The following is a 23,150-nucleotide window of genomic DNA, read 5'->3' on the forward strand; positions in this document are numbered from 1 at the left end:
TTTGATTGTCTCTTCCCGTTTGAGAATGTAAGCTCCAAGAGGGAGGGATTTTGTCATCTGGTCTATTTACTGCGGTGCCCCAGTGTTTAGAACTGGATCTGACACATAGTAGGTGCTCAAAAAAATGTCTGTTGAATGAGTGACAAACCAAGCAGGACTAAATACTGACATGGAAAGATCTCCAAACATCAATTGCTAAGTGAACAAAGGAAATAACAGAACATCTCCTGTATGGTCTTGAGATGCAGTATGACATAGTTTAATAGTATGTAAATGCACACAAAACTCTCTGAAAAGACATACACCAAATTGACAAGAGATGTTACTTCTGGAATAGAAACAGGATCAGTGATTAGAATTATAAGGGATAACTGCTTTAATTTTTTTCAATTTTTCACAAGAACATATGGACATATCCATATATTATTTATGCAATAAAAATGCATAGAGTAAAAACCCAATACTGGACTGGGAATCATGTAGAGCTAGATTTTGGTGAGTTTCATACCATTTCCTACCCATTTGAATTTGAAGCAAGTTACTCTCCCCATCTATGCCTCAGTTCTTCACCTGAAAAGTAGGTTTGACTTTGCTTACCTTACAAGGTTACTGTGAACTACAGATCTGCCAGAGCACGGGTGTGTCACCAGCCGTCCTGCCTTCCTGCCCATCTGTTCTACATTGTATGTCTATGAGAGAAAGTTCATAGGGACGGAGACAGAGTTCCAAAAAACCTTACTTCTAAGCCAGACCTGAGAATTAACAAACAAAGCAGCTCATTAGACTACTGTCCTTTCTAGAGAAAACTTTTCCTTAGGTGCCCCATCAAAAACCTTTGAAAAGACCTTCTGCTTCCAATCAGGATGTAGAAGAATGTGAAGGGCCTTCGACTCCTGTGGTAACAATAAAAACCCAGACAATATAAAAATTATACTGAATAGAAGGAAGAACATCCTTGATTAAATGAATTCCAGAGAAAAACGAACCTTTCAGAGGTGAACAGAGAGCTGTGATAGCTTCCGTAGTTGGGTGCCTGGTCTAGGTATGGATGAATGGAAAGTTTCACAGAGAAACTTTGTAAGGACAAGGAGAAAATCAGCCAAGCCTTGAACAATATTATGGACTGATGGGATAGAATGGGATCTGGAAGGGTCCCCAAGCAAACATAGATTACGTAGCCTAACAATTCTCCTGCCTCACACCCATCCCCTGAATTTTGCCAAGAAAATCACAGTGAAGGAAAAGTCCAAAGGTAGAAAGATACCACAGCATTATCACAACATTCAGATCCTGGGGCCCGGCAAAAGTGGAATCCAAAGATATCAGAAACGGCAGCCCAGAACTTTCTCTGCTCAAATATTGACAAGATCAAAAAGGCAGCAGCGAGGCAAGGGGTTGGGGCTTGAGCTAATCACAAATGAACTGAATCTGCTACTGGATTAGCAGACAGCAACTTTAAATCAACTATTATACATTGTTCCTATAAATGTAATGTACGTGTATGTGTGAAGAAAGAAGGTAGTTTGCGAGAAAAATGGAAACTCAAAAAACAAATGAATGGAAGTCCTAGAGCTGAAAAATTCAAAAATATAAAAACAAATCACTGAATGGGCATAATGTCAGATCTGGACACTACAAAAGAAGGGATCAGTGAACTGAAATACAGGTCAATCGAAATTATCCAAATGCGGCTGGCTGGTGGGGGAAAGTGACCAAGAAAGAACAAAGGAGAACCTTTGGGGATAAAACATTCTATAACTTGATTGTGGTGGTAGTTACATAGGTGTATTACTTTGGCCAAAGTCATAAAATTGTGCACTTCAAATGGGTGCATTTTGTTCTATGTAAGTTAGACCTTAATAAAGTTCACTTAAAAATATATATAGACACTGTGTAGTGTTTCTGAAAGTTGTGTCCTGTGGGCCAATCATTGGTCTATTTGCCTTCAGTACATTCTTCTTTCCCATGCTTTGCTCTGTATCACAGGGGAGTTGACTCCTCTAGGCTTGTTCCCAGGCTCCCAGTTCAGCTGATTATAGGCAATGAGCAGCCAGTTGGAGGCACTGGTGGATGAGTTACCAGAGGAGGGGAAGAAGGAAGAAAGCAGAGTAATGTTTCTCTCTTTTTTTGTGTTTTGTCTGGTGGTTTTAGCAACCAGCTGCATCTCTTCTTCAAACCTAACTCCCAACAGGCTGGCTCACAATACTGGTTCTGGTAATATCATCTCTTTTCTGTGTCTATTCAGCCAAGGGAGAGATGGTAGCTTCTTCCCGCTGATGCAAATTTCTGAGCTGCCTCAGTTCCCTGTTTGCCTTTGCAGTCTTTTACCACCTTATAATCAGTTTCCTGTATTAAACTTCCTCTATTTTAAATACTTAGAGTGGTTTATGTTTCTTGATCAGATAATGACAGATATACATCTGCTACAAGACAGCAGGTGCCCTACTCCTGCCAGATACCTTAAATTTACATAAGAAGAAGGGGCAGTTAGAGGCATCCTGTGTTTTAGTGTGAGCAGTGTCCAGAGCCAAAGAAACACACAAACCAGAAAGGTTGCTTTCCTGCTCTACAAATAGGACCTAGTTTTGTATCAAGGCAGAACCAGTATTAAATCATCCCACTCTTGCTCCCATCATCCCAACCATTCTCAGTCTCCTCGGATCATAGAATCTGTGAAGACTGAATCCTACACTGGGCTGGTGGGCCCTGATGAGCTGGGCATCTCTCAGGCCAGCTTTCCCATTTTCACAAAGGCAACAGGAGCTGAAGACTATCCCTGCCTGAATTCTTGGTTCTGCTCTCTGATACACTCCCAGGGATCTCCACACAGATGGATCCAGTAAAATTCTATTCCTTATTTGCAAGTTGGAGCAGAGACTAGGATGTGTCCACTAAATCACATCTATTTTTTTTTCCCCTGAGCACTCAGCCAAATCATATTTGCCAACTTCCCTGGCAGTTAGATTGGACCACGAGACCAGATTTTGGATAGTGAAATGTGCTAAGAAGTAATAAACATCAGTTCCTGACCGGACTCAAACACATCTCCCTGGTACAGTCAAAAAGTGGAAACGATCCAACCATCCATCAACTGATGAATGAATAAATAAAATGTGGTATAAGAGTATAGTGGAATATTAGTCAGTCATAAAAAGGAATGAAGTACTGACACCTGCTACAACATGGATGAACCTTGAAAACATTTTGCTCAGTGAAAGAAGCCAGTCACAAGAGATCGCGTAAGATTTTGTTTGTATGACACGTCCAGAACAGGCAAACCCATAAAGACAGAAAATAGATGAGTGGTTTCCTAGGGCTGGGGAGTGAGGTGGGGTTATAGGGAGTAACTGCTAATGGATTGCCAAAATAGATTAGTGGTAGTTTAGGGCTGGAGAGAGAGGTTAGGGGAAAATGGGGTGGGGTAGGGGTGGTGACTGGTAACAGGTTCAGGGTTTTGGAGGGAGAGATGAAAGTCTTCTAAAATTGATTATTGTGATGGTTATGCAACTCTGAGAATGTATTACAAACCACTGACTTGTACATTTTAAATGGGTGAACTGTATGGTATGTGAATTATATCTCAATAAAGCAGTTACAAAACACACAAAACATCCCTGGAAATATACCATGGTCTCCCTTGTCATTTGTCTGAAAGGAGATCTGAGGAAGTAAGAGAGGACAGAGCCTGAAAACGGAAAGACTCGATCATCAAGTAATCACCTAGAGAAGAGACTGCCCAATCAGAATACACCCACATTGGAACACTGCATAAGTGAAAATAAACTTTCATTATGTTAAGTCACTGAAATCATGATGCCATTTGTTATAGCAGTTACCCTAATACACAAGTGAACAACACTAAGGCACAAATTTCCTTGGTGAAAAAGATCAGCTCTCCTCTGAGTCTGTTGAATCTTGTTTAACAGACACCTGGAATCCCACACTAGGATGACTTCCATCACCACAGCCTCTGACCTAGCCTATGCAGCCCTACACTTTTCTGAATTCCATGCTTTGGGCCCTGCCCTCCATTACCTTTGAATGGTAGTATTACCAGTAATTGTGTTTTTATATTTATCTGTATACAATGAATATGGATGACTCAGCTGTCTCTGCTTTTATGCATATAAAGAAAAATGCAATAGATTCGCTTTCTACTACCAAACCTTTATTCAGATACTCATCGTACGGATCTCTTTCAATTGTATAGCACAGTTTGATCATTTAGTCTTTTATTCATTCATTCATTCATTCATTCAATAAATACTCACTGAGCACCTACTGTGTGGCATGGGGCAGACAATGGCCTAGTATACCATGGCCCCTGCTCCCCTCAGGCTCACAGTCTAGTGGGAGGGATGATAAATATAAAATAAGTAAGCATAGAAATGTGAGCACTATGAAGGAAAAGAGCAAATGCTATGAGAATAAGTAAGAGTAGGGACATGGCTTTTAGATGTGGTATTCTTTGCAATATCAACCTCTCTCAGAAAGGGATATTTAAACTAGATCTTGAAGTGCCATTTGTGACAACATGGATGGACCTAGAGGATATTATGATAAGTGAAATAAGTCAGAGAAAGACAAATACTGTATGATTTCACTTGTATGTGGAATCTAAAAAACAAATGAACAAATATAAGAAAATATAGACCCATAGATAGAATAAACAGTGGTTTCCAGAGGGGAGGGAGGAGTTAGGGGTATGAGTGAAATAGCTGAGGGAAATTAAGAGGTACAAACTTCCAGTTACAAAATAAATGAGTCATGGGGATAAAATGTACTGCATGGGGAATACAGTCAATTACGTAATCTCTTTGAACAGTGACAGATGGTAACTAGATAGACTTACCATGGTGATCATTTTGTAACGTATAGAAGTACTGAATCACTATGTTGTGCACCTGGAACTAACAGTGTTGTAGGTCAATTATACTTCAACTTAAAAAATACAGAGACATTGGGAGGAAATGCATCAAAATGCTAATGATGGTTATCTCTGTGGGGCTGGGGATTATAGGTGATTACTCTTCTTTATGTTTTCATGTATTTTTAGTTATCTGCAATGAACATGTATTGCTTGTAAAACTGGAAAGAAAACAACAAATGTAAAAAGTAAAAAGAGCAAATGTCAATAAAACAAACAAGACTCTGAAGGACGGTCAGGTTACAATGAGCATTCCAGACAGGAAATTTCTGCAAACACCCACAGGGGAGAACAGGCTGCTGCTCTTAAGAGCAGAAGGCAGATGAGGGTGGCTAAAGAGCAGTGAACTAGGAGGAGCAGGATGGGAGGCAAAGCAGAGCCAGGTTTCTCAATCAAGGGACTCCTACCCGGAAGAACTGAGGAGTTGTTCACTAAAGTTTCACATTTTACTCCAAATGGCTTTCCAGATCCTATCTCTTCGCAACAAACCTTCCTCAAATACCATCGTTGAAGATGACATAACACTGATGGTTGAGATTCTCTGCTGGGAAACAGAAGGGCAATTAACATTTATCCAGCATCTCCTATGTGCCAGGCACTGTGCTGTAGTTTTTTACTTACGATATTCTTATTTAATTATTAAAACCATCCCATTAATTCCCATTATCCTCATTTCTTCCACAGCAGTCCAGCCCATGGTTTTGTGGGCTATCAACAGCAAAGTGGCTTTCAAATATTTCTCAAACCACCCCAAAGTTAAATGTTCTCTGGACAACCAACTCCTGGTCAGTTAAGAGCTACAGGCCACTATTTGGCTAAATGACAAGTAGTTTTTCTCATTTACTTTAAAGAGCCATACTTTCTATAGACTAAGCCAGTAAGTCACTTCACACTTGCTGTGTTGCCTCTTCTGCAGTCTTTTTTCCCCCAGAGGGTACAACGTGATGATTTAATATACATGTACATTGTGAAACAATTACCACAGTTAAGTTAGTTAACACATCCATCACCTCACATAGTTACTTTTTTTGTGTGGTGAGAACACTTAAGATTTACTCTCTTAGCAACTTTCAAGTATACAATACAGTATTATTAACTGTGTAGTCATCATACATTACATCCCCAGAACTCATTCCTGACTAAAGTTTGTACCCTTTGACCAACATCTCCCCATTTTCTCTATCCACCACCCCTGGCAATCACCATTCTACTCTCTGGTTCTGTAAGCTTGAAATTTTTAGATTCCACATATAAGTGAGATCATACAATATTTGTCTTCCTGTGCTTGGCTTATTTTACTTAGCATCATGTCCTCCAGGTACATCCATGTTTTTGCAAATGGCAGGCTTTCCTTCTTTTTATAGTTGAATAATATTTCATTGCATATATACATATATATATATATATATATATATACACACACACACACACACACACACACATATATACATACACACACACACATTTTCTGTTGCCATTCATCTGTTGACCAACACTTATGTTGTTTCCACATCTTGGCTACTGTGAATAATGCTGCAATCAACAGGGGAGTGCAGATCTCTCTTTGAGTTACTAATTTCATTTCTATTGAATATATACCCAGAAGCGGGGTTGCCAGATCATATAGTAGTTCTATTTTTAATTTTTTTAAAAACCTCCATACTGTTTTTCATAATGGCTGAACCAATTTACAACCCCACCAACAGCACACAAGGGTTCCCTTTCTCCATACTGACCAGTACTTGTTATCTTTCTTCTTTTTTATAATAGTTATCCTAATAGATGTGAGGTGGTACCTCATTATGGTTTTGACTTGTTCTTCCCTGATGATTAGTGATATTGAGCACCTTTTCATATATCTCTTGGCCATTTGTATGTCTTCTTTGGAAAAACATCTATTCAGGTCCTCTGCCCATTTTTTATCGGATTTTTTTCTGTTGAGTTGCATGAGTTTCTTACATATTTTAGAGATTAACCTCTTATCACACAGATAGCTTGCAAATATTTTCTCCCATTCTGTAGGTTTCCTTTTCATTTTGTTGATTGGTTCCTTTGCTGTACAGAGGCATTTTAGTTTGATGTAGTCCCACTTACTTATTTTCGCTTTTGTGCCTGTGCTTTTGATGTCATAGTCAAAAAAATCAGTGTCAAGGCCAATGTCAAGGAATTTTTCCCTATGTTTTCTTCTAAAAGTTTTATGGTTTCAGGTCTTAGATGTAAGTCTATAATCCATTTCAAGTTAATTTTTGCATATGGTGTAAGAGTCCAATTTTATTCTTTTGCAGGTGAATATCCAGTTTTGTCAACACAATTTATTGAAGAGACTGTCTTTTCTCCAATAGGTATTCCTGGCGCCCTGTCAAAGATTAACTGACTAGGTATGTGTGGATTTCTCTCTCAGCTCTCTATTCTGTTCCACTGGTCTGTGTGTCTATATCATTATGCCAGTATCATACCATTTTGATCACAACAGCTTTGCAAAACATACAGTTTAAAATCAGAAAGTATGATATAGTTTTGTTCCTTCTGAAGATTACTTTGCCTATTTAGGGGTCTTTTGTCTTACACAAATTTTAGGATTGTTTTTTCTATTTCTGTGGAAAATGCAATTGGAATTTTGATAGAGATTCTATAATCTTTTTATATCACACTAGGTAGCCTCCCCATTTGACTTAAGAAATGAAAGGTGGGGATAAATGGAGGAGTAACCGAACTTTTGGAATTTAATTTTATTATTTATTTTTAGTGGAGGTACTGGGGATTGAACCCAGGACTTCGTGCATGTTAAGCATGCACTGGAAATGAATTTTTATTAACAGCCTTCTAGCTGCCAGGGTCTGTGCAGGACATTTGCATATGGTGTATCTCATTTAATCCTCACCACAGGCATCTCCATTCTGGTTTACAGATAAGCAAACTCAGGTTTAATCAGTTTAATTACCTTGTCAATATCATATTGCTATTAAGTGATTCAAACATTAAAGCATATGCTCTTTACCCACCCCACAATGACTCCCTATAAAGCAGTGGTCTCAAGCAAGGCTGATTTTGTCCCTAGGGAACAGTTGGCAATGTCTGGAGATACCTCTGGTTGTCACACAACTTGGGGGGGTGGTGCTACTGGCATCTAGTGTGGAGACTGGGACTTTGCTAAACTTCCTACAATACATCAGACAGCCTCCAAAACAGAGAATTATGCAGCTCCAGATATCAATAGTACAAAATTGAGAAACGTCCTATAAAGTAATAAACTGTGTTTTACCAAACATAATATTCTTTTTTCTACAAATAGCTACATTCTAACAAACCCTATCCCATTCAAAATCATCACCTCAAAGGACCAGATATTTATCCCTATCCCAACAATGTTCTTATGCTAACAACACTTCTACCAACATTTCTTTATGAAATTCCTTTCTTTTAAATATCTTCTTTGGTGGCAAATCTCTATTTTCCTAGTAGTTTTGATAATTGGAAATGGTCAAAAATTCTCAAACTTGGTAAAAATATGGGTCATCAAGCTACACAGTAATCATCACAGCCATAGCCGAGCACCTGCTTCACTCCAGAAGAACCTCTGTCAATACTTACTTCTTGGTAGACGTTAGTGTCCCATTTTACAGATGAGGAATCTAAGGCTTCAGGAAACTTAGTGGCTTGACTATATGCCATGCCACTTAGGTATAAGAGCAGGAGGCGGGAAGGTATAGCTCAAGTGGTAGAGCGCATGCTTAGCATACACAAGGTCCTGGGTTCAATCCCCAGTACGTCCTCTGAAAATAAAATAAATAAGTAAACCTAATTACCATCCACCCCCACACACAGAAAAATACAGGAGCAGGAATTCAAACCCAAATCTGTTTGCCTTCAAAGCCCACAGCAATGATACTGATTTCCTATGCACCCTGTTAACTGCTGTACAAGCCAGCTCTGAAGAAAAAATATCGCCCCCCTCCCAATGATACAATGATATTCTGAATAATGGCAACATTGTCGAAATAAAGCAGAGAACTGCGGCACAATTAGTTTGAAGAGAACAAGTTACTTGTCTGCGTAAGTTCAAATATGTAATGCACACTCGTGGCTGCATTTTGAGATCACCGGTTAACTTTAGTCACAGCTAACCAGCTCTCTCCTTCTTTAGCACAAAGCCCTTCCACTGGCACACAAATAAGTCAGTAAATGAAGGAAGGGCAAAAGAGAGGGAACCGAAGCAGGAAGCTGACAGAACAGGAAGATAACACAGGCTCCAGAAGGCCAGCCGGAGGAATGAGGACACTGGGAGTGGTAAGTTCTCCGGATATTTATTTTTCAAAAGGAAAATCTGTATTATTGGCAAGGCCAGTGCTCAGAAGCTCATGGGTTGGTCCATTTCTCAGGAAAAAAAAATGCAACTGGTCTTTTGGTAGGAAAAGTATATATCATAAAAGTGGCTACCGTCTAATGCTCTTGTCATATATGAAAAAGCAAGATGTATAAAAAGCATGGCCCTACAATTCCAAGAGGCCCATGGCTTATTGTGGTTGTCCGTCAGGCAAAGAAAATATAAGCTAAAGCTTTCTGGGAAGTTTCTTTGATGACGCCATGATATTATTACACTAGTGTATGTAGAGCATTGTGCTAAAATTAGGGAGTTCTGGTCCCAGATCACTTATTGACCAGCTGTTTCATTTTAGGCCCTTCCCTTTCCTTCTTTTTTCCTCCTCTCTAAAATAAAGGATTTAGACTAGATGACTCCTTATAAGGTCACAGATTTTGTGCTGCTCTTCACTGCCAGGAAAACAATCACCACAAATATGCATTCTTCTTTTGCAGCATGGTTTTAGGAACCTGGAGACAAACGCGCTATAAAAGTAGGGTGATATCATTTTCCTACTCTTTGCAAACATGTAATAAAAAAAATGGCTCTTTACATGAACATACAAATGAATACGGTGAGATCGCACGGTGAACAGAAACAAAAGAAAAAGAAAAGGAGGCTGGTGGTTACTGCAGAGACAACAAGCGCACACCGTCCCTCCACCTGAGCAATGACCTGGCTGGGGAGCCCAGAGGCCGAGGATGAGGTGACTGCTGTAGATTCGGGAACAAGCCTGCAGCCCCTCTGACATGGGCTGGATTCAGTAACATTCATGTAATTTCCACTCCGCCCCTGATACACACATTTCTAGGGCCCGCGGAGTATCTTCCTCTCCCCATCACTCCCCTTAACTTATTTATAGAGCGACTCATCAGCTATTCCAATAAACACATCACGCATTCAGTTTCACCTGCACTTGCTGAGTAATTTAGTGAGCTCAGTTTTGCCAGGGTTGGCGGTCTGGACCTGAAGATGCAGGGAGTAGAATATGAGCACACTCCTACTTTGCGACAGGTGAGTTTTGCTGTTTTTAAATCTAGGACTTTGATCCTCCTATTCTTCCAGACCATGCCTCTGCCTGCTGCGTGAACTGGTCAGCATCTTCCGGCTGCATGAGCATATCTAGTAAAGCCCTGTCTGTAAAAGCAACATCAAATAAAAAATGTTCATTCCATGCCATTGGGAGGCAAGAAATTTCACCACCAAAGGAAACCTGAAGTAGCTTTGAATGGGCTTCTGAATTCAGAGAAGGGAAAGCTATCAGGAAAAGACTCAGCTCAAGGCAGCTTCCCTAAAACAGGGGGTCCTTGTCAGCTGAGGATTTGTTCATTTGTTATTGCCAATCTTCAGTAACATTTACAGCCATGATTTGCTCCACTTCCTAGGAGTTAAACGTCAACTCTAATGCAGGAAAATTCATTATCTGTCCATCACTATGTTGCTCTTTATAGGCACATGGTGATCTCCGTCGACTTTCTCAGAAATGTGCATAATGCCAAATCCTACTGCGGCTACACTGACAGCTGGCCAAGTTATCCCTAGAGCGAAGACACGAAATCCAGGATCTGACTGCATGTATAAATGAAGCAAACATTGCCACGCTACAGGAAATCCCTCTGTGGTTCGAGAAAATAAGGTTCTTGGCATTGAAGGAGCTAGCCTGGCCTCAAAATGTATTTGTGGTGATTATCTTCCTGGCAGTGAAGAGAACCACTGTCTAACAGAGGACCATCGGACCAGAAGGAAAAGACCCATCATCAGAGAGAAAGGGGGCTCTCTGGGGAACAATCCCAGCCATTCTGCTTCCAAATGGGAAACACATATCATCCGGGGATCACTTCATCCTGCCACACCCACTTCTCTTAGATACTGACTCTTTATTTCAAAACATATTTCATTCTTTTATTACTTTGAGTGGAAGGTAATCAGATTATTTCATTCTGTTTGACAACAGTTACCTCTCCTTGGTCTGGGAAAAGACTTGGTGGTGAGTGACTTAAATGGCTTTCTTTTTTTTAATCTAACAAACTATTTTTTAAAATAGCATTAGTGTGCCAGGCATTCTTCTAGAAAATTCACCAGTGATAACTCATTTTATCCTTGAGTCAAGGATCAATCAAGTATAATTAAGTACAAATAAAAGCTGAACACACTCCTCTGGAGGAACAGAGTTACAGGACTTTTTTTTCAGGCTTAAGGAAGATGCCCTTCCCAACACTCCTTGCCCTGGGATGCTGAGTTTAAGGACGACTGTGGAGAGATGAGGCACATTTTCACAGAGACCATGAAGCCTCCCCTCAAAAAGGAATCAAAATCCTGACCACCACAGTTTGTCAGTGTCTAGTACAGCAGGACACACGCATGTGCTACGTACCCAACAGAAATATGTCCATATGTGTGCAAATATCATGTGCAAGAATGTTCACAGCAGCACTGTTCTTAGTATCCCCAAGCTAGAAACGACCGAAAGGTCTATTGGTAGGAAAACAGATCATTAGTTGTGGAATATCCATATAACGAAAAACTCCACAGCAAGGAGAACGAACCAACCACATCCAACAGCATGGACGAACCTCACAAACACGATGCTGAGTGAAAGAAGCCAGACACAAAAGAGTACATACCGTGTGATTTCACCTACACAAAGACTAAGGACAGGAAAAACTCATTTATGGAGACAGAGGTTGCAATAGTGGCTGCCTATGGAGGGGTGGGGACTATCTGCAAAGGGGCATAAGAGAATTTTCGGAGCTTGGGGTGGAAATATTTCATATTTTGTTTACATGTGTATATCTATTTCTAAAACTCATCAATTTGTATGAAGACCTATGCACTTCACTGTCTGTGCATTTTACAAACTTCAGTATGAAACAGAGATGCGGCCTCACAGGCATTACAAGAATCCTGGAGCCGTGGGGTTCTGTGTTGTTGCTGTCCCACAGAGGCTGCCAGTGGCAGGTCTACAGTCTGCAGCCTAATCCAGCTGCTGTAGCAAAACAAAGCCTGTGAGAAATCAGACACAAGAGTCCTATGACTCATGTCACTGCCAACCCTTACTTTATTCATCCCCTGTGGAAGACGCTGGCCGTGGAGGAAGGTTGCTAGGGAGGTGCCAGAGCTTTGCTTCTCAAGCCACATTTGAAACCCTCCCAGAGTTTTTTGCTGTTATGATTCAAGCATGACCAGTTCCTAGCCCCGGCAGAGGTCAGGCCCAGCGGAAAGGCTATCTGGGCCTGGTTCTCACCATGTTCACATAATGCTACCCCTCTTCCTATATATTATCAGAGGAGGAAGGGTGACTGTAGGACTAAGACATTTACGCAGCTGGGATTTTGTGAGATTCGATATGGCAAACCCCTAGTTATCCTCCAAATCCACAGTAGTTGAATTTGGATGGGCACATGGCCACTCATCTCGAGACTACATTTCCCAGCTTCCCTTACAGCTAGATGTGGTCATGTGACTATGCTCTCATCATTGGAATGTAAGTAGAAGTGGCCTGCGCAAATTCTACTTGCTTTAAAGGCAGTTGCTTGCCCTGGGCTTCTACTCTTTACTCCTTTCATTAGGCTGGAACACAGAGTAGCAGTGACCTAGCTTCAACTAGAAGAGGATGACAGTCTCGGGAATGAAAGAGCTACAAAATGGACAGAAGTTAGGTCCTTGAACAACTCCTGGAACAGTGCTATGCACCACTAACTGGTCCACTCACCTCTAGACTATGTGAAAGAGAAATTTCAATCTTATTTAAATCATTGCATTTGGGGTCTCTTTGCTACAGCATCTTAGCTGATGCCCCTGGCAATAGCTTTTGAGACTCATTGTCTCCAGGTAGGAATTTCCAAGTCTCACATACTCTACCTAGCCCCTTAATTTGTATTTCAAAGTTCAGATTATACTATTACAAAAAGGCAGCACCCTCATTCCCCATCACACAATGTGAGTTCTGTTGTTTAAAGTAGCCCCACCCTCCCCACCCCACCAGTCTCCAGGTTATTCTCAGCTCCTTATACGTGTATACAAGGTCCTTCCAAGACACAGTCCCACCCTCCACACTCTGCCTCACTGCATGCATTTGCTTCACCTACATCTTGCGCCCCGGATGTTTCCTGAAGGCACACTGCACACGAAGAACTCTACATTCACACTTCTGGCCGAGCAGAATGGCCTTTTCACCACCCCCATCCTGCACTCTCTCCCACTCATGGAGCAACTCTTACTATGTCTTCAAAACCCAGCCCAAAAGACCCCAGAGAAGCTTCTTTAAATCCCCTAAGGAGAATGACTTCCTCCCTCCACTATGCCTCGATGTTCATGAGGATGTCTATCACTATGAGCTGTAGGGATTTAGTTACATGTCTGGCCTCACAGCTAGAATATATGTTCCAAAGACAAACTCCCTGAAGACTAAGACCATGCCTTACCCATTTTCATAACCTTGGCATTCCAGCTCATGATCTGGCTCATATTCAGTGAGGGTTGAATGAAAGAGGGAAACAGAATTTAACAGGTAGCAGGTTTCAAAACTCTATACGTACATTATCATTCTTACCTATTCAGTGCAAATGCATAGTGGAATTTAATATTGTGCTGGTCGGCCAAATCACATGTCGGCAGGGTTTCCAGTGTTTCTACCAGCTTCACTATAGCATCGTAGTCCTGTTGGCAAGAGGTCCCGAGATGAGAAAGAGGAAACACCGCTCTTCACAGATTTTCTTGAACAGTTACAAACATGAGACCAGCATTTAAATACAAGCCTCTCCCTACAGACAGCACTTAGTGAAGTTAAGGCTCTTGAGAGAACAGCAATGAGATTTAAAAAAAAAAAAAAAAACCAACAAGATGCATGAAAGAGAAGACAGAGAAAGAATCCACACTATCAGAGGCCACAAAAGGACCAAGGGAAGGAAGTGAGATTCAAAGCCAACAAAAGAAGGCAAATGATCCAGCAGCTAGGAAAAAGCTATGACATTTTGAGTGCAAGAGAGTCAACACCACCAGCAGGGCTGTGGGCTAAAATGAACTGGACATAAATATATAAGAAATCTTTCAGGCATTTGCCACATAAAGGGAGGAAACATCTCAGTCCTTCCTATTTTTCAGAAACAATCAAATTCATCTAAACCTGAGTCTCTCAACCTTGGCACTGCTGATATCGGGGGCTGGACCCTTCTTTATGGTGAGGGCTGTGCCGTGCATCACAGGATGGTCAGCAGCGTCCGTGGCCTTGACCCACTAGATGCCAGCAGCATCTCCCCCTCCCTCCTGAGTTGTGACAACCAAAAATGTCTCCAGACACTGCCACATGTCCCCTGCTTGACAACAACAGCTCTAAACTACATAATTACCCAGGGAAAAATGGCTACCGTGTCTGTCTGAGCTGTGTCCGCTCTGAGCAGAGCCATCTGCTACTCTTTCAGCCAGGCTTAGAATCACTGTTCCTGGCCAACTCGTTGACAGCCGGCCACAGTTAGCAGATGAGGACTTCCCACTGAACTCTCATGCCTCTTTAATGGCTTTATACCTTGATGCTGCTGCCCAAGGAAAGGGAAAGCAGAGTATTTCAAGAAGCTTCCAAATCACCCTTGAGCCTGACAGTTCCACCAACGGAAAATTATAAATAGGAGAGATGCGTGAAACAGAAGGAAGCCTGCAGCCCAATGGAAGAAAGACTTCAAAAAAGTTCATTCCCATTCTCTTGTTGCATGGGGCACAATTTAATCATTGTCATAATTCCTAATAGCACCTGCTATTAAAATCAATTAGATGCATCTGTTTATCACTAGGGGCATGAGTTCCTTAAGTGGGTGATTCTGTTCTTGGTTCAGGTCATAAATGGAAGCCTCACTCGTTTAAAGACTCGTGGCCAACAACCTCTAGTATGGCTTTGTAGAACTCTGCAGGTTACGTGCATTGCCCTGCGTTCCTCCAAAGGAAAGGAAGGCAAGACATCCTTAGAAATGGCTCCACGGCACTAAACTTGGAGGGAGGAAATGACTCATTTCCTCCCTGGTACCATATTCCACAAATCCTGCCTCAAGAACTCTCCAGAAGTCTCTGTCACTTGTCTTAGAATAAACACCTGCATTTTCTGGGCCCTGGACATGCCTCTGCTCTCCCTTTCACTAATAAGTGGTGGTAAACAAAGAAGGAAGTGACAACGGCCTAGAGGAAGCTGCAGAGCAGAGGAGTTAAGAGCAAGGGCAACAGAGCTGGCTGCTTCAGTTTGAATTTTGACTTTGCCAACTGCTGAGTGACCTTAGGCAAGTGACTTAACTTCTCTGTGTCTCATGCTCTGCATTTGTAAACTGGGGATAATCAGAGTATACACCCCGTAGGCTTGTGAAGGGGATTAAGTGAATTACAATTTGCAAAGGGCTTGGAACAATGCCTAGCACAAAGTGCACATAAACTGCTCAATTCTGAGATCCTTTTATCGAGGAGTACTGTCAATGAGATTTTGTTGGAGCAACCTTCTGATATGACAAAACCCTCTCCAATATTTCCACCACAACAGGTATGCTAAGTGACCTATGACCTACCCACATTCCTATTGTATCTACAGAATAGCTACCTAACCACACACCAAGTGTAAGAGCACTTCACAGAAGGAATTCCCCATGTCAAGGAAGAACTCAGCATGCATTAGCCTCAGCTAAACATATTTCATACCTGGATATCGCGGTAGGACAGCAGTAAATTAATGACAATGTCTGCGGTCAGAACCTCAGTATTATCCAGGCAGAGTTTGATCCGAGCCAGCTCCTTCACCAGTTCATCACCCTGGTATTTCTCTCTGGCTCTCTGGATGTCATTTAACAAGGTTTCTTTGTAATAGACACTGGAGAGGGAAATAGGAAAACCTCTAGTTGCATTCACATGCATCCAGGACTCTGTTTACTCTAGCAGCTGAAACCAACTCGGTTCTCATCGACATGACAGGCTAACACATGGGAGCCTCGCCTGGGCCTGAGCCTCCCTGCATCAGCCAACAGGAGACACGTCCTACTTGTGAGTCACATTTTGCAGAAACTAACCACTCAACAGTAACAAAGAAAAATCAGTTCATTTCGACTTAGAAAATATTTTCAAAGTTGATCCCATATGTATTTGCATGTATTTGGATGACACAGAGGCCTTGCTATCCACCCCACCCCTCTTCCCTTCCTCTGGTATTTTCAAACTCAGAGGCCAAGAAGGTACCTTACTTGAACAGTAATTTCCCCCACTATTGAGAAATTTTCAAAAGCTGAACAAAACTCCAAAGCCATGAAACAGAGTAAAATGAGAACCTCTTTAAACTATATGTATCAGGTGTCCCCAGCGAATAATCATAAAGCCTTTTTCATTTGGTTGAGAGCCAGAATCTGGACGTGTCCACCAGCAATCCAAGAAGCCGTGCCTGGACCCTTACAGACAACCTCTGCCTTTACCCGCCACTCTCCTTGTCATTTTCAACAACCAGAATGCTTTTCTAATGTAAAACATAACTTCCCTCATCTGGGCATCTGGATAATAACATGGATGGATGACAACACATAAAGCAGTTTAAATCCACACTGGAATGTCTCACCATAGCCTCTCAGAGAACCAATGCTAGGATCTGGTACTTGGTTTAAAATCTTTAAAAATGACCTAATTTGGTACAAGGAGGCCAACTTACAATGACCATAGATTAATTTAAATTGCCCACTTTCCCAGTAATTTTTTTTATGGAGACTAGGCATTGCCAAGCTGTAATACTATCAACCCATTAAGTAGCTGAAATAATTTAACTGTAGAAAGTAAAATGAGTTTGTTTACTAAAAAAAAAGAGTAAGTTCAATTAAATACTAGTCTTCAGAGAAGGAGAAACAACACATAAGAATAACAAATGTTACTCACTTTGAATAGTTTTTAAACGATGCCCCCCAAAAGTGTATACAGTACACAGCCTGGTCCAATGCTTAAAATAAGATCTCAATTAACACTTCAAGAATGAAGTGACACCCCACAGCAAGCACTCTGATGTAAAAATATCAGTGCACTGCTTTAATTTTTTTATTTCCGTATTTGTCTATTGCTTAGTACCCAAATGATGAGCCAATTAGCAGATTCTACTAATGTTTAAAATTCTATGATTAATCAAATGAGTCATTAAGCTGGGTGAAAGCCATTGGCCATTTGGTGGACTATAAAAAGGCATCAAAGCTATTAAAGTGTTATTAGGTTAGCCTGACAAGTAAAAATTTACACTTTAGTCTTGTTTTCAAATGTAATTCTGAAAAATAGCTTTAATAAACTAAGAAACCTAGTAAGAATGGTAACTTGTAAGTAAATAAACAAAACACTGAATAAAGTATGGCTTGGGGACATCATATATGCAATAAACATGCAGCCATTTCTCCCTCTGGAAACCAGGAAAGATGCTGCTAATCAATGTGAACTTGGAAATGGCTTCAAACCCATTTCCAGCACAGGGCTCCGGGTGGCTTTTACCAATCTATCAAAGTTGGCACTTGAGCTGAAAACTCATCCACCATCCCCGTTACAGATGTGTTAAACCATAAGCACCATAAACCCTCTCGCTAACCCTTGCCAGGTACCTAGTAGGTCAAGGGATGCAATCAGCCAACAGGTATTTGAAGTTCTTTGAAATTAAACCAAATAAAAAGAGTTGTTTTCCTACTGAAACATACAAAAAACTGAATGAGAAACAAACTTGAGTCCACCTCTTGCAAAGACCTTGCTCATCAAGCGGACTTAAGCTAGCCTACTTCCTTGTCAAACCTGAAAAGACGATATGGGAGAGTTTGCTCCCGGAGCTTCACTAAAATGTTCACTGAACAATCAGGCAACAGTTAGCAAAGTGTGACTGAATGAGGCTTCCCAGGAACGTGCCACGAAAGGTTCCCCCATTTGTTTTCTACATTGGCATGTAGTCACATGTGTCTGGGTTTCCAGTCTTCTTCTCCCATTAAAGTCTGTAGCAGAAACCCTGTGTCCGCAGAAGAGGTGACAGGATAGAAAAGGGGAACAGACGGTTAACGAGCGCGCACCGGACATCAATCCTACAGCTGTAACACTCCACGGTTCAGGGAGCCACTGCGCCAGCCAAAGGGACGTGAGGTCCTGTACATTTCATCTGAAGTCAGTTCTGCCAAAGCTTCGGATTTTCATTCATTTTGGAAGGACAAATCCCTCTCCTTATAACATAACTTTCAGGAGTAAATCCTTTAAGTTGGCTGCAGGCAAAATAACTGGATCTTTTGGTTGAGTAGAATAATTTTTCTGCCTTTAAGCTTTAAAAGAACATTTTAAGGACTGGTTTCTTGAGCACTGAGGCTCAAAGAGGTGAGCAGACTGTTCCAAGGCTACATGACGAGGAATCCCCTAAGCTGGGATTCAAACCCAAACCTGTCAACCCTTGAATTCGTACTTCACACCTTCTCCAACATAAATCTACAAAGAACACATCACAGGATACCATGAGGTCAGGATGGCTTCAGCCTGACTCAGTGCATCACAGATTTTAGAGCCCAAGAACTTACGGTCGGAATGACTTTGCTGATGCACTTTAACAACCTCAACAGCTGACTGGGTTGGGGGTGGGTAGGAAATCATGTTCAGAAATGATCTTGAAACACGGAACCTCAGAGTTAAAAGCACTGAAGAAAATCAATGACTTAAGTTCCTTATTTTCTAGATGAGACAACTCCAGAGAAGTTATTTATCACTTACCAAGGTTGCACAGGGAGTTGGGGCCAAATACAGGCTCAAACCTGACCTCAACTTCAGTCTTTTTCTCTTTTGGCTACACCCAAACAGCCAACTTAGTGAGGTAGTACGGAACGATAACGGATTCCAGGTTGACTTAAAAATGAATGGCCGGGTTCCCCACCCTCTGGGCACTATGGTCCCTTAAGGGTACATCATCCCCATGGATGTGAAGAGAAAACTCTGACAAAGCTCCCAGGGTTGTTGATGTCTGACGGGAATTACCATGAGGTCACGTGGATGTCCTTGAGGACGCTGGTAAACCAAACCTGTCCACCAGGGACACTCACAGCAGACCCAGGATGGTGTCCCACTTGGGCTGCATGTACCCTGAGGCACGCCTCTAGGCATCACTCTCGTAGCAAAGATAATCAATGCACGGTGTCACAACATCCAGGATGAAATAGTAATTTCCACTAGATGCCTGGAAAACAAGAAATAAAAATGCTTCACAAAATAATTGATGCAGAAGCATGACCGTGGATTTGGGCAGGTGGAACCCTGATGGGACCAGAGGATGAGCAACAACTTGCACAATATGACTATGAATCTATCAGGCGCAAAACAGGAAGCCGCTCAGTTTCACAAGCTCTAATACATGGACGTCTGACAAAAATTTGGTTTCAAATGCTGAACTGATCTCTGTCTCTGAACTTCATCAGCAGAGATTTTGGGGTTTTCAGTCTCAGAAATCACATCATTTCATTACTTGCCCTGCCCCGCCATAAGAGGGAACGTGAGCCCATTGATAACCAAGGATTACAATGTAAAGGCTTATTTTCTTTCTTTCAGCACAGATGGAAAGGCCTTGTTATTTGATAATTTAACCACAGTTGAACTATTTATAAACTTTGTTGGGTAAAAACTGTTTGGCAGGAAGCAGATATTAATAAATAAAATTAGTCTCAGAGATGTTTTGAAAAAAAGGATCTGTTGTAAAATTTTTATTGACAAATAATGCTCAGGTAAAACAGTTTCTTTTCCCTATGGAGGAATTACAACTTGACTATGACTCGTGATCCTTTGTGAAGCGTAAACACTACTTTTAAAGAGCATTAAGCCAACCCAGTTTTTAGCCTGTCTGGAGGACTAAAATAAGTTCTTATACGACATTCTTCTGTCATAGTCAATCTTCTGTCTGTACTGTCATAAAAAGCAACTAGGTTAGAATTTCAGACTTTTAAATTCCTACCTCTTTACTAAATGTTAAAGAATTTACATGATGTCAGAAGTAATTCATCTGATTGCTTTCCTCTAATTTTTTAAACTAAACTAAACTAATGGAGTTATTTAGCTATTTTGGCAGGATGCAGACATAACTTTGGCATGCATACTTTCACCAAGAATGAGAAGTCAAATCAGCAATACAGCTTCTTCTAAATTAAAAAAGAAATTCATTCATCACAGAGGAAAGTGTCACAATGCCACAATCTCCAATCAAACAGAAGTCCTGGGAAAACTTACCACATTGGGGAACTAGTTTCAAATACGTATGTGACAGACATTTTAAAGTTTTCCTTTTGAATAAGATGTGCTTGCAGAAACACAGGTGGCATTCTTCTTTCTACGTAAATTTAAGATGTAAATAACTGCCTTGAAATTCTCCCTTTTGCACCTTCTAGGGTATCTCTAGCCCTGTCTATACATGTCTTTAGGCCCTAAAATATTTTGTTAAGCAAAAATGACTAGTGCTGCTCTAGTCAAACATATTTTAGACTGTGTCAGCAAACGTTTTTTGTAAAAAGCCAGATGGTAAATATTTTTGGTTCTGTGGGCCATACAGTTTCTGTTGCAGCATGAAAGCAGCTGTAGACAACATGTAAACACATGAGCATGGCTGTGTCCCAATAAAACTTTATTTATGGCCACAAATGTGAATTTCATCTTTTTACACGTCCTGAAATATTCTTCATCTGCTGATTCTTTTCCAATCATTTAAAAATGTACAAACCAGTGTAAAATCACTGGTTATACAAAATCCAGTGGTGGGCCAACCCTTGTCTAACACTAAGCTTTCTGATCTTGAGGTCCTGGGTTCAAACCCCAGTACTTCCTCTAAAAATAAATAAACCTAATTACCTGATGTTTCATTATTTCTGGTACTACGTTTTATGAAAGTACTTAACCTGCTGCAAAATAGCAGCTGGACACTGTCCCTGTGAGCACCAGATGCTGTTGTTAAACATGTCAAACTACAAATGACAGTGTCTTATCAATAGAAGTGGCAGAATGTTGGGTGTGTTGGTGACACCTCGGTAAAGAAGGAAGAAGGCTCGTGGCTACGTCCCAGCAATCGCTGGGCATGGCCTACATCAGAGGAACAAAGACTCTCCCCTCCTTGAGAGTATCTTCAAATTCTCAAAGACAAACTCAAATTGCCCAGCAAAGTAAGGTTCTGGTAGGTTAGAGACGAATTTCTCCCTCATCTAGAACAAGAAAACTATGTTGCTGAAGTAAATTAAATGAAATGCTATTTATACACTCAGAAGTTAAACTGGTTGTTCTTCCACCAGAAATAGGTTGAGTTCACGGCAAAAGATTTCCCAGTTCAGACTAAGGGAGAAAAGAGCTGTGTGAGTCAGTGAAATCCAGAAGGTAAAAATTATCTTTGAAGAAATGAAGTTCGCTATTTTCACGAAGTTAGAATAAGACTGGACTAGTGCCGAGCTCTCCCCTCAGAAACAACCATAACTGGTAAAAAAAAATATTTTAAAAAAAATCACTTAAAGCCTCTATAAATTGTTTTAAGAGCATACAGCTATGGGAGGAACATTTATTCAAGAAAATCCATCCAATCTCGGTAAGAGCAGTGAGTCTAGCATTTGAGCTCTATCCTGCTCTTCCCCTTACCCTCTAGTGACGGTTCTACTCTGGATGGGTACAGCCTAGAAGTCGGGGCTCCCCTCTCACCCCCAACCTCCAGTCCAGTGACAGTTCCTCCCTGGGAAGGCCAGGCCACCAGCATGCTCAATCACCACAGTCCTGTGCGGCAGAAGCCCTCCTCCAGGCAAGTGTGGTCAGAAAGACCAGGGCTCCATTTCTCCACCCAGTTCCCCTTGCGGGGCGGAAGCTCTACCCTAGGTGAAGCAGGCCGAGAATACTGAGCCCTGATGGTTTATGTCCCAGCTCAAATAGGGCGTAGGTTCCACGCCAGGAGAGGCTAGCTCAGGAGACCAGGGGCTGCTCCCCCTGCCCGGCACCTCACTCAGAGCAGGGTCTCATTGTGATACAGGCAGGCTGCTACCCCCTCCCTAGGTCTGGATCGGTGGTGCAGAGGCTCTGCTTAGGGGTAGCGGCATGATGTAAGAACAGAGAGCTCTGCAGCTCTCGCTAAGGGGGCTGACTTTACATGGAACATAGCACGGGGAAGTGCAGACCTATGGGCACTGTCAAAAACGATGGAGATTTTCGTGGCAGAAAATTAAGAGGAGGCTGGTAGCGGTATGATTGCAACAGGTGAACGGTAGACCAGATAGAAGTTTAACAAAGAGAAACAGGGGAAGAGAAAGCTATGAAGGCTTTCCTGAGGTCAGAGTAAACCTTAAAGACCAGCCTTAAAAACTACTCCTGCAAAGGAGCCCAGTGTTAATGGTATCGGACTGTGGAACACTTGTATCTCAGGGCGTTGTCAAAAACAATAAAGCAACCGGCTAACAACAAGGGGAGACTAACAACCGGATGTAGTATCAGTAGGGGAAGATGAGTCAGAAACTTGACAGGGAAACTGGGGGAAAACAGAGTCCAAGAGAGCCCAGCTATAACCACTGTCATCCCTGGGCGGGGATGGGAGGGTTAGGGTGGCCGTGTACATGCCCAAGGCTACACCTTCCGAGGAGTGACATCAGAGGCTGCACACTAAGCAAACAGACTTCGGTGAACTAGTCTAGTGAAGTCACTAAATAAATAAATAAACCAGCAAACAACAACATCCCAGATGCAGGAGGGAGAGAAATCAGTATCCAGAGTTGCTATGATATATTATCTAAAATGTCCAGTTTTCAACAAGAACAACAAAAAACACAAAACAGGCAAAGAAACAGGACAATGTGATCCATGTACAGGAAAAACAGCAAACAACAAGTGACTGCCTTTGAAAGGCAAGTACTG

General features: G+C 41.5%; 1 protein-coding gene across 1 annotated transcript in view; it reads right to left on the reverse strand.

The window, feature by feature from the left end:
• MAP3K15 (mitogen-activated protein kinase kinase kinase 15) overlaps window positions 1–23,150 on the reverse strand; it is a 118,898-nt gene that overhangs the window by 58,755 nt on the left and 36,993 nt on the right. Inside the window, 4 exon segments of the mRNA XM_032475658.1 lie at window positions 13,840–13,946; window positions 15,960–16,128; window positions 19,269–19,306; window positions 19,309–19,467. Coding sequence (XP_032331549.1) covers window positions 13,840–13,946; window positions 15,960–16,128; window positions 19,269–19,306; window positions 19,309–19,467 — 473 coding nt within the window.

Source organism: Camelus ferus, chromosome X (assembly GCF_009834535.1).
Source record: "Camelus ferus isolate YT-003-E chromosome X, BCGSAC_Cfer_1.0, whole genome shotgun sequence".
In the NCBI taxonomy this organism is placed as follows: Eukaryota; Metazoa; Chordata; class Mammalia; order Artiodactyla; family Camelidae; genus Camelus; species Camelus ferus.